This window comes from Thamnophis sirtalis, unplaced genomic scaffold, assembly GCF_051295495.1.
Source record: "Thamnophis sirtalis isolate CommonGarterSnake01/CBP01778 unplaced genomic scaffold, rThaSir2_p1.2 scaffold_15, whole genome shotgun sequence".
Taxonomy (NCBI): Eukaryota; Metazoa; Chordata; class Lepidosauria; order Squamata; family Natricidae; genus Thamnophis; species Thamnophis sirtalis.
Window position 1 is genome coordinate 32829535 of NW_028261395.1, and position 16479 is coordinate 32846013.

The following is a 16479-nucleotide window of genomic DNA, read 5'->3' on the forward strand; positions in this document are numbered from 1 at the left end:
TTTCCCTGCTGACCAGTGTCTTGTTCTCCTGTCTGGTTTCAGTTCTGAGAATAAAGAAAGAAAAGAAATACCAAAAAACCAACTGTTCTATCCACAGCTTTCTGGCAGGATAAATAGACAGGTAGAAGGGTGTGTGCACGCGCGCACACTCACGCACAAACACACGTTTGTATGAATAGGGAGACAGCCAGGAAGAGAATAAACTCTGTTTTAAAGTTTAAAACAACAACACCTTGTCTAGTTATTTGCATCAAGTTGATTGTTTTAAGTAGCAAGTGTAGGCATTGATCTTGGTTTCGTATGGAAAGAATCCCACCTGAGGGAAAAAAATCCAATACACTAATTAGCAATAGCCATAGCCCTTAGACTTATATACCACTTCACATGACTTTACAGCCCTAAATGGTTTACACAGTCAGCATATTGCCTCCAACAATCTGGGTCCTCATTTTAGCGACGTCAGAAGGATGAAGTCAAGCTTCAGCTGGTCAGGATCGAACTGCTGGCAGTTGACAGAATTAGCCTGCAATTCTGCATTCTAAGCACTACGCCACCATGGATGGATGGATGGATGGACACAGATGTGGATGCATAGATACATGGAGGCATGGATAATGGATGATTGATCATTGATACATGATAGATACATGATAGATAGCAATAGCACTTTGACTTATATACCGTTTCATAGTGCTTTCACTTATTTTCCACCATAATTTGCAAAAAAAAAGTATTTCCAAACCAGACAATGTGATTGTCTGGATTTGTTTTCTCATTTTGTCTCTCATACTTGAGTTCTATCTATGATGTCAATTATAGGCCTCTCTCATTTTTTTAAGAGGGAGAACTTGCACAATTGGTGGCTGACTAAATACTTTTTTGCCCCACTGTAGGTAGATAGATAAGATAGATAGATAGATAGATAGATAGATAGATAGATAGATAGATAGATAGATAGATAGATAGATAGATAGATAGATGATGGATGGATGGATGGATGGATGGATGGATGGATGTAGAGAGAGAGGGATAGATAGATAGATAGATAGATAGATAGATAGATAGATAGATAGATAGATAGATAGATAGATAGATATGGATAGCCAGACAGACTGATAGCTAATGATATAGATAGATAGATAGATAGATAGATAGATAGATAGATAGATAGATAGATAGATAGATAGATAGATAGATAGATAGATAGATAGATAGATAGGATAGAGAAGATAGATATATGATATGATAGGTGATAGGTGGATGGATGGGTGGATGACAGAGAGATATGGAGGGATAGATAGATGTGGAGAGATAGATGACAGACAGACAGATAGATAGATAATTTACATTTGCTATTCAGCTGTATAAGTGAATAAACATTCTTCTGGATATTCAAAAATAGGAAGTAGACCTCAACTCTTTTTTGTGGTATTTAGTAGGAACTGGTTAGTACTCCCATCTTGAATAATATTTCGTGCCTGTGGTTGTGTACTGAAGAAGATATTTATCCTCCCAGAGACGATTGGTGAAATCCCTTGAAGATCTTTGTTCTCAGTATGACTTGACCGTCAGGAGTTCTACGGGAGACATTATACAGTTCATTTATGGTGGGGATGGTTTAGATCCAGCTGCCATGGAAGGAAAAGATGAACCTTTGGAATTCAAGCGCGTTCTGGACAACGTCAGAGTAAGTATTAGCACTGGGTATTCTTTTTAAAGAAGAAGAGGAAGAAGAATCTTCTGGATAGCAATAGCAAGGACATTTAGACTTATATACCGCTTCACAGCCTCCCTAAGCGGTTTACAGAGTCAGCTTCTTGCCCCCAATAATCTGGGTCCTCGTTTTACTGACTTCAGAAGGACAGAAGGCTGAATCAATAGCAATAGCACTTAGACTTATATACCGCTTCATAGTGCTTTTACAGCCCTCTCTAAGTGGTTTACAGAGTCAACATATTGCCCCTAACAATCTAGGTGCTCATTTTATCCACCTCAGAAGAACAGAAAGTTGAGTCAACTTTGAGCCTGGTGGGGTTTGAGCTGCTGGCAGCCGGCAGTCAGCAGAAGTAGCCTGCAGTACTGCATTCTAGCCACTGCGCCGCCACGGCTCTGTCCACCAAACCATGAAGGCTTTGAACTTAAAATCCCGCTTGGTCCCGTCATAATTTCAGTTTCTGCTGCTGAAATGCCCTTGGCAAGATTTCTTCATCTTGCAAGGTTTTATCCCACATTGTTTTGGGGAAACTACTACAACACTACTTTAATTTAATTTATTGTCATTGCACCTTGTACAACGAAATTAAATTAAAACGAAAAGCCTTTGAAGGATCTGGGTCAGAATTTTTTGCGTCGGAGGGTTATATTTCTAACATGAGCGCCGAGTGGCATCCCTTTCCGAATGCCTATTGAATTGTCTCGGGAACCCCAAGCATAAAACAGCCCTGTAATTGGATCTGCATGCTGTTTTGTGCCCTTAGGCCGTCTATCCCAGCCGAAGCGAGCCTGCGCTTAGTAAAAATGAACTGGTGCTAACCGCCGAATCCATCATGAAGAAAAATGAATTCCTTTGTTGCCAGGACAGCTTCCTGCAGGTATTGTTTTGTTTCAGTCTCCTTTTATTACAAAGATTTTTTTTTTCATAAAAGGCGCCACCTTGTTTTGAACTCAGAACGAATGTCCTTGTATTCCTATCTTGATCGTTCAATACATGGACTTGAGACAGGGGTGGATTCCAGCTGCTGCTACTGCCAGTTTGCTCAGGGATGCGCCCTGCCTACGCTTGATGCGTGCATGCATGCGCAGTGCAACAAAAATTTTATAGCAATAGCAGTAGACTTATATACCGCTTCATAGGCCTTTCAGGCCTCTCTAAGCGGTTTACAGAGAGTCAGCATATTGCCCCCAACAATCTGGGTCCTCATTTTACCCACCTCCGAAGGATGGAAGGCTGAGTCAACCCTGAGCCGGTGAGATTTGAACCGCTGACCTGCTGATCTAGCAGTAGCCTGCAGTGCTGCATTTAACCACTGCGCCACCAGAAATTGCTCTGTATATGCGCAGAAGGCAAAAACAAGTTGGCGCTGCCTACGGCGCCACCGAGAGAACCAGTTCAAGGGCGTGGCAGGCCTGGGTCGCTACTAGTTCCAGCAACCCAGGCCACCAAGTTACTACCGGTTTGGCTGAACCGCTCCAATAGCAATAGCAATAGCAGTAGACTTATATACCGCTTCATAGGCCTTTCAGGCCTCTCTAAGCGGTTTACAGAGAGTCAGCATATTGCCCCCAACAATCTGGGTCCTCATTTTACCCACCTCGGAAGGATGGAAGGCTGAGTCAACCCTGAGCCGGTGAGATTTGAACCGCTGACCTGCTGATCTAGCAGTAGCCTGCAGTGCCCAAACCAGTGGGAACCCACTTCTGACTTGAGTTTAATGTATGTTAGCATTTCCCTTGTCCCTGTCTTTCCCCTAACTTCTCGAAAATGGCATAATTAGAATATAGAATAACGGAGTTGGAAGGGACCTTGGAAGTCCTCTAGTCCAATCCCCTGCTTAGGCAGGAAACCCTACACCACTTCAGACAAATGGCTATCCAACATCTTCTTTAAAACTTAAGGGTTGGAGAATTCACAACTTCTGGAGGCAGGTTTCGTCAACCCCGGAATGGATAAGATTCCTAAATCTTCATTTTTAAGACTGCATGTTATTTTAAGACAGGGGGGAGGGGCTTTATTATTTTAGAGCTGTTCACCTGGAAGCGGTCTTGATATCCAAAACCAGAGATTTGTTTCAAAAAAAAAGGAAGGAAGGAAGGAGAGAGAGGGAAAGAAAGAAGGAAAGAAAGCTAAACTAAGTAGCAAAAACATGTTTGTTGTAAAAGCAGAGAAGTGTTACTCCAACAACAGCAAAACACCGTTTTGTTTTTCCTATTCATTCTTGAAGGCGTTAACTGAAAGTGACTATGTGGCCTATAATAAGGTAATTGACGCATGTGTGTGCATGCGTGTGTGTGTCTCGGGGGTTTGTCTGCACACATTATGACGAGGCTCATAATGCGTTAAAGTCAGTTGACTATTGGGGCGGGGTAGAAACATAGTCAAATCAATCAATGTCATTCTGGAACCTACCCAGTTTATTAGTGCCGGAGCTTATTTTGTTAGTGGAGTTTGAAATGCAGCCTCTCACGTTAGGCACATGTAATCTTTTGCAAAAGCTGAAGACTCACAACAATATGCTTGTCTTTCTCAGCATGACATGGTCGCAAAATCTTTGGTATCGCCTTTTCTTCACTTCAGACTTCGTTAGAAGGAAAACCAAGACCAGATTCTTCATTGGCAATTTCTACTCTGGGTGTCTTCCTTCCTTCCTTCCTTCCTTCCTTCCTTCCTTCCTTCCTTCCTTCCTTCCTTCCATCCATCCATCCATCCTGCCATCCTTCCTTCCTTCCATCCTTCCCTCCCTCCCTCCGTCTCCCTTCATTTCCTCTCTCCCTCCCTCTGTTCTTCCTTCCTTCCCTCCATTCCTCCGCTCTTCCCTCCCTCACCCTGCTCTTCCTTCCTTCCCTCTCTTCTTCCTTCCCTCTCTCGCTCTACTTTTTTTCTTCCTTCCCTCCACTTTTGTTCTTTCTTTCTTCCATCCTTTCCTGCCTTGCTCCACTTTTTGTTCTTCCTTCCTTTCTTCCCTCTGCTCTCCCTTCCTTTCCTTCATTCCTCCCTCCATTCCTGTGCTCTTCCTTTCCTCCCTCCCTTTCTCTGCTCTTCATTCCCTCCCTCACTCTACTTTTTGTTCTTCCTTCCCTCCCTCCGCTCTCCCTTCCTTTCCTCCCTACCTCCACTCCTACCTCCCTCACCTCTGCTCTTCCTTCTGTTCTTCCCTCCCTCTGCTCTTCCTTTCCTCCACTCTTCCTTTCTTCCCCCTCTCACTCCATTTTTGTCCTTCCTCCCTCCCTTCCTTCCTTCCTGAAGATGAAGTAAAAAGCACCAAAAAGTTCTAAGAAGAGTATTAAGTATTATCCGAGGTTCACTATAATCTATGGTAACATGTACCTCATTGCCAACACAGACTTCTAGGTTCATATATAAGCGGAAGGGATGTGAGCTACTCGGGAAAGATTCCCCCCAAACATTTGAAATTATGGTATAAACTGTTGGTGCCACAACCTTGAAAAATACGGAATTTCATTTGGAGGCAATTCAGGAAATCTATGGAGATTTTCAAATCTATGGAGATTGTCAAACTCGATTTCATTGAGGGCCGCATCAGTGTTGTTTTTGACCGGGGGGGGGAGGGGGGCTGGACTATGCATGGCCAAAGTGGGTGTGGCAAGCTCAACATCACTCGTGTCCGGGGTACCTATGGTGGCCTAAACGTTCTGCCAGAGAAAACGGGCTCCCAAGCTCCATTTTCGGCTGCAATGGTCTCCTGCAACCCTCTAGCAGTGAAAACGGAGTTTGGGAGGGCCACGGGCAGCCCTCTCGAACTCCGCTTTTGCTGGTATAAGCACCGCGGACCAGTCCTTTGCTGTTTCCAGGGCAGCCCCGCGGGCCAAATCTAAGCACCCCTGTGGGTCTGTTTCAGCTCCCGGGCCTTGAATTTGACACCCTTGCTCTGCCCCCAGTTCTCAACAAACAAAAACAACAAATCTGTTAACAAGGGTACAAAAGCATAGATAGAACAGGGGTGCCCAGGCCGCAGCCTAAACTACCTCTTCGAAACTGGGCGAGATGGACACACATGTGCATACAAAGCTCCACCTTTGCAGGCCGAGGGCAAAGAAGCGTGAGTGGAGTGTGCTTGCACTTACGCGCAAAGCTCAGTTTCAGACTGATAGATTCATTTAGTGGGCCAATCCAGTGATTAAATAAATGAGTAAACCAGCAAATCATAGTTAGTAGCAGTTACAGTGTGTCCAGAATTAAATTAGAGGGGTGGGTTTGGTCCATTCATTTCATTGGGTGCTTCTTAATACTAATTTTCAGGGGAGCAGGTGTCTCCACCTCTTCTTCCTTTTCTTCTCTCCTCTTCTTCTTCTTCTTCTCTTCCTCCTCCTCCTCTTCTCCTCTGGTCCATTCATTTCATTGGGTGCTTCCCAGTATTAATTTTCAGGGGAGCAGGTATCTCCTCTTCTTCTCTTCCTCCTCCCCTCCTCTATTCCATTCCATTCCCCGTTATATCTCCCTCTTACTATTTGAAAAATGTAAAATAAGAATAGAAAATCCCAAAACAAGAAAAGACAACTATAATACTTTTATTTCTGCTCGCTAGGTCGTTTCTGAATGTTACGTCTTAGATGCTTCCCAAAACCAATGTAAAAAAACTGGCTCTTGTGGCAGGAAATTCAGACTTCGGGTCAACTTTCTAATTCTTTTTTTTATGTATGGCCCAGTAGATGGCAGCACTTCACTGACTTCACTCAGGACTACTAAGCTGAGCAGGGTCAACCTTGGTAGTACTTGGATGGGAGACTACCATATCTCGCTAGGATGTGGACATAATTGGGAAGCAGAAAAGAAATTCTATATACAGAGTCAGAAGCAATGGCAAACCACTTCTATATTGTTGGCATGAAAACTGCAATGCCTAGAAAGTCAGCAGGGGTTGAGTTTGACTTGTAAAGGTAAAGGTTCCCCTCTCACATCTGTGCTTGTCGTTCCCGAGTCTAGGGGGCAGTCTCAGCTCCATTTCTAAGCTGAAGACCCAGTGCTGTTGGAAGACGTCTCCATGGTCATATGGCCAGCATGAGTAAATGCCGAAGGTGCACGGAACGCTGTTACCTTCCCTATTTTTCTACTTGCATTTTTATGTGCTTTAGAACTGCTAGGTTGGCAGAAGCTGAGACAAGTAATGGGAGCTCACTCCATTACGCAGCACTAGGGATTCGAACTGCCAACCTTTCTGATCAACAAGCTCATCGTTTTAGCTACTGAGCCTCCATGCCTCTCTGAGTTTGACTTGAAGGGTACCTTCTTTTTTCTCCCAATCACTTTTTTTCTCCCTCTCCTAGCCTAATGTCCTGTGGAAGCTGCTGGTGACTTTTCGTCATTAATCGGCAGAAACGAAACACCAAGCTAAATCCATGCTATTCTTTATTGCAGGAAATAAAAAAATTCATCAAAGGCATGTCTGAAAAGATCAAGAAAACAAGGGACAAGTACGGCATCAATGACAATGGCACAACTGAGGTAATCTGCATAATGAGTGCTTTCTGTGGTTTGGGATATATAGTTTGAGTGATGGAAATGAGAATCTTACGGCCTGAATAAATTCAGGTGCTTTAATACTGAACTTCTCTCTTCCTTTTAAATTCTCTGCCCAATGTATGTATGTGGCCTTCAGGGATTCAACATGAGGGATTGAAACCCTTCCAGTGCATGTATAAGAATTCAGATATTTTTAAGAGGCAATTCCTTACACTTTCCCAAAAGCTCAAAGCTAATTGATGATTTTTGCAGAAGAAAGCACCAGAAACCCGAAGAACAGCTGGCCAGTACATGCATGCCTGTTTTTTGACCATTTTTCCAGCCATTTTCGGGCCGTTTTTCGGTAGGTTTTGGCCATTTTTAGGCCATTTTCCAGCGCTCCAGTACCCATGAAAACCAGCTAACTAAAAAACATGTGTGCATTGGAGACCAGAACCTGACAACAGCGCACGTGCCCACAGAAGGCTCTGCGTGCAACCTCTGGCATGTGTGCCATAGGTTCGCCATCATGGCTCTATACCTTCCTGGTCAAATGGTTGTCCAGTCTGTTCTTGAAATCCTCTTGTGATGGAGCACCCACAACATCTGAAGGCAAGCCATTTCATTGATGAATTATTCTCAAATGTCAAGAAATTCCTCATTAGTTCTAGTTTGGTTCCTTCCTTGATTAGTTACTTCTTGCCCAGACATCAGATATTTTGGAAAATAGCTTGACGCCCCTGTTCAAAGCACCTTGAGGAAATATAAGACATTTGTTGACCCTTTGAGCCATATGTAGAGAACACAACGCCCAATTATTGTCCAATATATCGAATATACTTGTAATCGTTCTGGATCTTCATCCCTTTAGCCCTATGTTTTATACCAACTGGACCGAATCACTCCAACCCAGCTGGAAAAGTTTCTGGAGATCTGCAGAGAGAAGTATATGAGGTAGGTAAAATTAACAAGAAGGCTGGTTCCACTTGTTGATTGTACTCCGCGTTAGGAAATGTTTCCAAAGTCCTAGGTTGCTTCTCTAATGTTGTGTTCCGACCTAGGCTTCCCAAAAGCACAAAGCCGACTCCTCGTCCCGATAAAACCTCTTTTATTTAGTTTAAAGTGAATTCCTCTCCAACAAAGTCCCGGCCAACAGTCTTTCAAGGGATTTCACAACTACAGACCTTTATCAGGCTTGGAGAGCTGCCAGGCCAATATCTTCCAAACACCATGCTGTAGCAGACAATACTTGGCAAGAAGTCAGGAACAGATCTTCACTCTAATGAATTGAACTACCGTATTTTTCAGAATGTAAGACGCACCTTTTTCCCCTCAAAAAAAGAGGCTGAAAATCTGGGTGCGCCTTATACATCAAATACAGTATTTTTTGCCTCACGAAGCCTCACCCCCTTCACCAAAATGGCCGTGCATAGCCTTATGGAGGCTTTCAGAGAGCTCCTGGGGACTGGGGAGGGGAGAAATGAGCAAAAAACGGCCCGTTTTTGGGGAGGTTTGCAGAGTGCAAAAACTTTTTTTTTCTTTCGGAAAGCTCTTTAACTGATTGATGAGAATTACATTGATCAAGTGCTGTGCCAGCAGAAACAAAGTCTTAGGTGCTGCAGATTGCCAGCGATTTCCTTCTCCAGCACATGAATAAATCTACCTACCTACTCTCTCTCTCTCCCTACCTATCTACTGTATTTCTCTTTCTCCCTCTCCCTACCTACCTACCCTCTCTCTCCCCCTACCTATCTACTGCATTTCTCTCTTTCCCCCCTTTATCTACCTACCTACCTACTCTCTCTCTCCCTACCTATCTACTGTATTTCTCTCTCTCTCTCTCTCTCTCTCTCTATCCCTTTATCTGCCTTACTACCTAACTACTCTCTCTCCCTCCCTCCCTACCTATTGTATTTCTCTCTCTTTCTCTCCCTCTCTATCTCTCTATCTAACTACCTCCTTTTTTAAAAAGATTGCCTCTTCAAAACCTTGGTGCATCTTATACTCCAAAAAATACGGTAATTGTGTCCTGCAAACTCCCCTCCCCTTTCACTCCTCTTTATTCTCTATGGGAGGGGCCATTCACCATCCACCTGTGGCTTTATTCCCGAGTTCACCCTTGTTCCTTAGCTGTTCCTTTGTCCTGGCAACTCTGCATGCGCACACTGGGAACAGGCTCCAGCTGTTCCTCTGTCCCACTGATCTCTGACTCCGAAGGAAGCTGATAACTGTCAGACGGCCCTGGCCCCATCTCTGCCTCTGCCGCAGGGCCCCCATCAGAGCCTTCCCCAGACTCCAGGACTGGCCCATGTTCCTCCCCAACCTCCTCACTATCAGAGTCTGCTGCCAGCTCCGCTGGCCACTCTTGGGCCACAACATTTTGCTAAAAGTAATCTATAAATAGCCTGTTAGCCTGCGTATAATGAATAGATATTGGTGAGGAGTGTTCTATATATTTGAGACACTTACCTTAAGCCCGACCCAGGGTCCTTGGTCAATAAAAGTTCCCCTTGTTATGCAGATAAACAAGAGTGTGTACTGTTGACTTACTTAAACAAAGAAGTAAAATATATTTTTAAAAATGACTTTTGAGCTTCTCAGTCATCCAAGTCATGGTTGTCCCACAGGTGCTTTTTTCAAAAGGCAACTGCAGTTTGTTTTTCTTTGAAGATGTGTCACTTCTCCTCCAAGAAGCTTCTTCAGTTCTGATTGAATGGTGGAAGATGGAAGGTATTTGGTATTTGGTATTTTATTATTTGTATGCCGCCCTTCTCCGGGAGGACTTAGGGCGGCGAACAATTCAAAGGGGGAAAAAAGGGGGAACATAAAAGACAAAATACAAATAATAAAAGTAGACAACAGTCGCACAACCATACATGTCGAGAGGGGAGGGAACTCATCACCCCCAGGCCTGCCGACAAAGCCAGGTTTTGACGGCTTTTCGGAAGGCCTGGAGAGAGGTGAGGGTCCGAATCCCTGCGGGGAGTTCATTCCAGAGGGCCAGAGCTGCCACAGAGAAGGCCCTCCCCCGGGTAATAGCCAGGTGGCATTGGCTGGTAGATGGCACCCGGAGGAGGCCAACCCTGTGAGATCTAATGGGTCTGTGGGAGGTAATTGGCAGCAGGTGGTCTCTCAAGTACCCAGATCCAATACCATGAAGGGCTTTATAAGTTACGACTAGCACCTTGAAGCGTGTCCGGAGACTGATCGGTAACCAGTGCAGCTCGCGGAGGATAGGTGTAACGTGGGTGTACCGAGGTGCACCCACAATCGCTCGCGCGGCTGCGTTCTGGACGAGTTGAAGTCTCCGAATACTCTTCAAGGGCTGCCCCATGTAGAGCGCATTGCAGTAGTCCAGTCTTGAGGTCACAAGGGCGTGAGTGACTGTTGCGAGTGCCTCCCGGTCCAGGTAGGGACGCAACTGGTGCACCAGGCGAAGGATTTATATTCCTTGCAGTCACCTGGTTTAATATAAATCCTTCCATCCTCCACCATTCAGTCAGAACTGAAGAAGCTTCTTGGACAAGGAGCAAAACGTATTTAAGGAAAAACAAAGTCCAGTTGCCTTTTGAACATGCACCTTTGGGATGCCTGTATAGGTAGTCCTCGACTTATGACCGTTCTGGAGGCAAGTTGTTCCACTGATTAATTGTTATGTCAGGAAATTCCTCCTTAGTTCTAAATTGCTTCTCTCCTTGATTAGTTTCCACCCACTGCTTCTTGTCCTGCCCTCTTCTTTGTGGCAACCCCTGAGATATCGGAACACTGCTATCATGTCTCCCCTAGTCCTTCTTTTCATTAAACTAGACATACCCAGTTCCTGCAACCATTCTTCATATGTTTTAGTCTCCAGTTGCCTAATCATCTTTGTTGCTCTTCTCTGCACTCTTTCTAGAGTCTCCACATCTTTTTTACATTGTTGTGACCAAAGCTGGATGCAGCATTCCAAGTGTGGCCTTACCAAGGCATTTATAAAGTGGTATTTTCAATGCAACCACAAAGTGTCAAGGAAATCGAAAGCTGTGGAATGAACAAAAATCAATGTTTCTTTGAATCCCATATCTTAGGGCACAGATGGAGCCTGGCTCTGCAGTGGGAGCCCTCTGTGCGCAAAGCATCGGCGAGCCCGGCACACAGATGACTCTGAAGACTTTCCATTTTGCTGGTGTGGCCTCCATGAACATCACATTAGGAGTGCCAAGGATCAAAGAGATCATCAATGCCTCCAAAGCCATCAGGTACCTTGGCTACAGAACTGGTCCTGGATCATAATTGGCTGTCTCGGTTCCATTTTTTGCCTTTTTAAAAAAAAATGTACAGTTATTGAAGTAGAACAGGGGTCAGCAACCTTAAACACTCAAAGAGCCATTTGGACCCGTCTCCCCACAGAGAAGAAAACACTGGGAGCCACTAAACCCTTTGGACATCTAAAGTGAAGATAGCACTGCATATATAATTTTTTTACCTTTAGGCTATGTAAAAAAAAAAACGATAGGATGTTGCATTTATGAAATCAATGAGCTGCTACAGAGAAAGCAAATTTTTATTTCTGCATGCGACACAAATATTTTGAAGATGGGTCGGAAACCTCAATAAATCGCATGCTGGCGGATATCGCACATTGGTGGTTGTGACGCAGATTTTGAGTGACAGGGAGCCTCAGTAGAGGGATGAAAGAGCCCATGTGGCTCCAGAGCGGTAGGTTACAGACCCCTGGAGTAGAACATCATGGAGAGCACTTTGAGGTTTTTTTTTTAGTAGGAAGGAGATACACACATCAATAAAAAAGCACCTGGGCTCCAAATATTTTTTTAAAAAGGTCTTTTGTACCAAGGGAAGTTAGTAAGAAAAAATTTGAGAGTCAGTTTGATCTAATGGTTGAGGCATTGGGCTAGAAAGCAGAAACTGTGAGTTCTAGCTCTGCCTTAGTCGTGAAAGCCAGCTGGGTGACTGGGCCAATCACCAGGAGACAGTGAGTTCTAGTCCCGCCTTAGCCATGAAAGTCAGGTGGATGACTGGCCTAACACCAGGGGACAGTAAGTTCTAGTCCCGCCTTAGCCACTAAAGTCAGCTGGGTGACTTTGGGCCAATCACCAGGAGACCATGAGTTCTAGTCCCACCTTAGCCATGAAAGCCAACTGAATGACTTTGGGTCAATTGCTAGGAGATGGTGAGTTCTAGTCCTGCCTTAGCCCATTCTTTCTTGCCAGTTGTTTCCAATTTCAAACAAGGCCTTAAAAGAATCACTAATTTTTAAAATTCTGTGATGGATCAGTCTTAAAAGATACTTGCTCTAAGTACCACGCTAGGAGATAGCAAAGCATCTATTTAAAGTTGACATAATTTTTATATAACTTTAAGAACATTAAGAGAGAGCAGGGCATCTATTTAAAGTTGATGTAATTTATATATAAAACATTAAGAACATTAATAAGAGGGAGAGCATATATTGCTTTGCACTGGTTTTGCACTTTTTGTTGCGTGAATTATAAAATGTCTACTTATACTATATACTGTATACACACACACACACATATATATATATAAACCATTTCACATTTATGCTTTTCTTGCTTCTGTATAGCACACCAATTATCACTGCCCATCTCGACATAGATGATGATCCTGATTTTGCTCGTTTAGTCAAAGGAAGAATAGAAAAGACACTTCTGGGAGAGGTATAGTGTGTTTCTTAACAACTAAATAGCTCGTTGTATATACGGGTAGTCCTCGATTTATGGCCGTTTGCTTAACAACCATCCAAAGTTACAACAGCACTGAAAAAAGTGACTTAGGACCATTTATCACTTAATAACCGTTGCACCATCCCCATGTTCACCTGAGGAAAATTCGGACACTCGACAACTGACTTGTATTTATGATGATTGCAGTGTCCCGGGGTCACATGATCCCCTTTTGTGACTTTTTGACAAGCAAAGTCAATGAGGAAGCAGGATTCATTTAACGACCGTGCAACAAACTTAACAACTGCAGTTATTCACTTAACAGTGGTGGCAAGAATTGTCGTAAAATGGGGCAAAACTCATTTAAGAAATGTTTCACTTGGCAACAATCGGGCTCAATTGTGGTTAGGGGCTAACCGTGTTTGCAAACTCTTTACAATAGTCCTCAACTTACAACAGTTTGTTTAGTGACTGTTCAAAGTTACAACAGCATTGAAAAAGTGAGTTATGACCATCATTCACACTTATGACCGTGGCAGCATCCCCATGCTCACTTGATCAAAATTCAGATGCTTGGCAACTGGCATGTACTTACGACAGTTGAGGAGTCCCGGGCTCCCGTGATCCCCTTTTGCAACCTTCTGGCCAGTAACGTCAATGGGGGAAGCTGGATTCACTTAAGAACCATGTGACTAACTTAACAATGGCAGTGATTCACTTAACAACTGTGGTGAGAAAGGTCGTAAAATGGGGCCAAGCTCACTTAACAACTATCTCACTTAACAACAAATTTTGGGGTCTACCTTGGTCGTAAATCGAGTATCAGAGTTCCAAGTAATACCCCTAATCAAAGAAGACTCGAGTTTCCTCAAAGTTCCATTTTATTAGAGATGTCATGTTGGCACATCTGGGAAACCTCAAGTCTGAAAGCTTCCAGGTTTTCCCCACCCAAAAGAAAATCCAAATCCCTGCCCAGCACCCACATGTCCGTCACATGGTCCAATCAGGCACCATCCAAAACTGGAGATGCCTCCCAGTCACACCATCGCAGCTGCAGGGCAAGCTGTCCTTGACTCTCTGAGAAAGGAATGTTATTTAGACTATATATCTCCCATACTCCATATACTCTCTGTTCCCATTTTCCCACAGCAGAAAATGTGCCGGGCCTGAAGGCCCAATGCAAAATATGGGTTCCAGGCCTCACATTGAGGACTGCCTGTTCTGTGTTGTTAATACAGTGAGTATTTGGAAACAAATCGGGCTGTTGAGGAGTTTTTGTTTGGACTTGCAGATTTCGGAATACATTGAAGAAGTCTTCCTTCCCGACGATTGTTTTATTCTTGTCAAGCTTTCTTTGGAGCGGATTAGGCTGCTGAGACTGGAAGTAAGTACGGACAACTTAATACAGGTATAGGTTTGGAAGGCTATTGTATTTCAGAAAGAAAGTAAAGATTAAAACTTAGAACTTCGAATAAGTTCCCATCATAAACGTTTGGTTCAAAGCAGGAAGGATAAAAATAGATTTTTATGATTAAAATCGGATTTTTTTAATTTCAGTTGGATTTTTTATTATTATTAAATTTATTTTAATAAAATGCTTTTGGAGTAAAAATCTGTCTAAAAATAGTGTTCTATTTCAGATGCATTAACAATTTAGTTTATTCAGCATGAAATGGAGCTTAGTTACGTAGTATGAGGCTGTATATTCTGCAATATTTACATTTTTAGTAAACTCGTTCAATGAATCCAAGCTCTGCAAGCTGAGATAACATGCACCGCATTGATGCATTCATATCATTTCACAGTAACCATGAGATAAATCATAAAACAAAGTTCAGGAATATTCCTTTATCCCATTTGTTTTGCAAATTTATGTACACTACAAAGTGTATGATTGTTTGAAGAGAAATGCATCTGTACCATCAGGCTCTTAAATGTGAGAAGGAAGGGCAAGCAGTAAAAATGAAAGTGAAACCTTCTAAGCAGCTTATAAATATAATATTAAAGAGCACCTGTCATTTCAGATCCATCATGGCAGTGCCTGTTAGCGGGCATCCACTCACCTGCTGCCCATCATGTCCCTCACCTTGTTGTGTCACTACCACATCAACAGCCATCCAGGGGTGGGTTCCTACGCAAACAGGTACTGGTTCTCTTGTGCATTTTGTATGCACACTGCTTGCTTCACTTGCGTGTGTGCCGGCCACATATTGCTTGTGCACACGCAATTCACTGAAAATGGTTGTACACATGTGTGAAGACCATTAAAAAATAATAAACAAGATGCAAGCAATGCCAAAGGAGACCGGGGAATCAGTTCCGGGGCATAGCCAGCCTGGGTCGCTGCCGGTTCTGTGACCCAGGCCAGATTATCACTTGGCCGAACTGGGAGCAACCGACCTCTGCAGCCATCCCATAAAAGTGAATGGGATTGTTGGTGAGTCAACAGCAGGTTTGAGGAGGAGCTGCTACGGGACAGAGATGACAATTGCTCTTTAAAACCCATTATTTAAATTGAGTTGATTTAAATCAAGCCTTTTTACTAGTGATTGAAATCATGATTGAAATCGATTTAAATTAAATCCAACTTTTTTAAAGTAATCTTTTGAACATCTTGTCTGGTAGCGATTCTATGCTTGTGGGAACAGATCAGAGGCCAAAAACCGATGCAGGTAATAAAATGACATTTTTCCCACACATGCGCACAGGTTAATGCGGAGACTGTGAGATATTCCATTTGCGTCTCAAAGCTCAGAGTGAAGCCCGGGGATGTCGTTGTCCATGGGGAAGCGGTAGTCTGCGTTACTCCCCGAGAGAATAGCAAGAGCTCAATGTATTATGTCTTGCAGTCCCTGAAAGAAGATCTGCCAAAGGTGAGCATTCTTCATTTTATTGTCATTGATGAGTAAGTGAAATTGTTCGTTTTTTTTCCCTAGAAATTGATCGACTGTCTTCTGAACAGAAAAAAAAAAAAGAATTCTTACTGTTGTTGCAACTTTTGTTACGGCTTTTTGGATGTTGAGCCAGATGTTTACATTTTGTTTTGGCATGGAATCCTTCCCACAGATCTGGGCTAGGAGATGTCAGAGTTTGGTGCCAAAATCAAATTCAGAAAGCACACATAGCAGTGGTGGGTTCTGGGAAGTACAGCCTGGTATGAGCATACCAGTGGCCGCTGGGAGCAGCAGCCACCATACTGGAACAGTGTTTCGATGGGCCCACCTGCCCGCCTATGTTTTTTACCTCTTTTTGAGGGAAACAAGCCAATTGCGCATGCACGCACAGTGTACAGCGCCTGTGAAAACTCACTGAGCAGCTGGGGCGTCGCAGGGCGGTTGCGTGCACAACGCACGTGCCCGAAGTGGACGTCCGGCCCTGTTGCAGCATACAGGTTGTGATGGAATCCAGAACCCACCACTGACACACAGGTAACTAATGCAGCAGGATTCATTAACGTCTCTTTATACATATTATAATGCATGAAGTAAATATACAATACCAACAGCTGGTTCACAGGCAGAGGAGAGAAAACAATTTTGTTTCAGTTCAGAGTTGAAGACAGACAAGACCAGACTAGACTTGTTTTAGAGCTGAGCACAGAGCTAAACCACGCCCTGA

General features: G+C 43.6%; 2 protein-coding genes across 2 annotated transcripts in view; one reads left to right on the plus strand and one right to left on the minus strand.

Moving 5' to 3' along the window:
- The window catches only part of RPS24 (ribosomal protein S24), a 94004-nt gene that overhangs the window by 46183 nt on the left and 31342 nt on the right, over positions 1-16479 (minus strand). The window lies entirely within an intron of this gene.
- POLR3A (RNA polymerase III subunit A) overlaps positions 1-16479 on the plus strand; it is a 57494-nt gene that overhangs the window by 34478 nt on the left and 6537 nt on the right. The window contains exons 20-27 of the mRNA XM_087701794.1: positions 1517-1687; positions 2478-2591; positions 7094-7180; positions 8049-8131; positions 11245-11415; positions 12762-12855; positions 14153-14245; positions 15570-15734. Coding sequence (XP_087557920.1) covers positions 1517-1687; positions 2478-2591; positions 7094-7180; positions 8049-8131; positions 11245-11415; positions 12762-12855; positions 14153-14245; positions 15570-15734 — 978 coding nt within the window. The remainder of the gene's footprint in view (positions 1-1516; positions 1688-2477; positions 2592-7093; positions 7181-8048; positions 8132-11244; positions 11416-12761; positions 12856-14152; positions 14246-15569; positions 15735-16479) is intronic.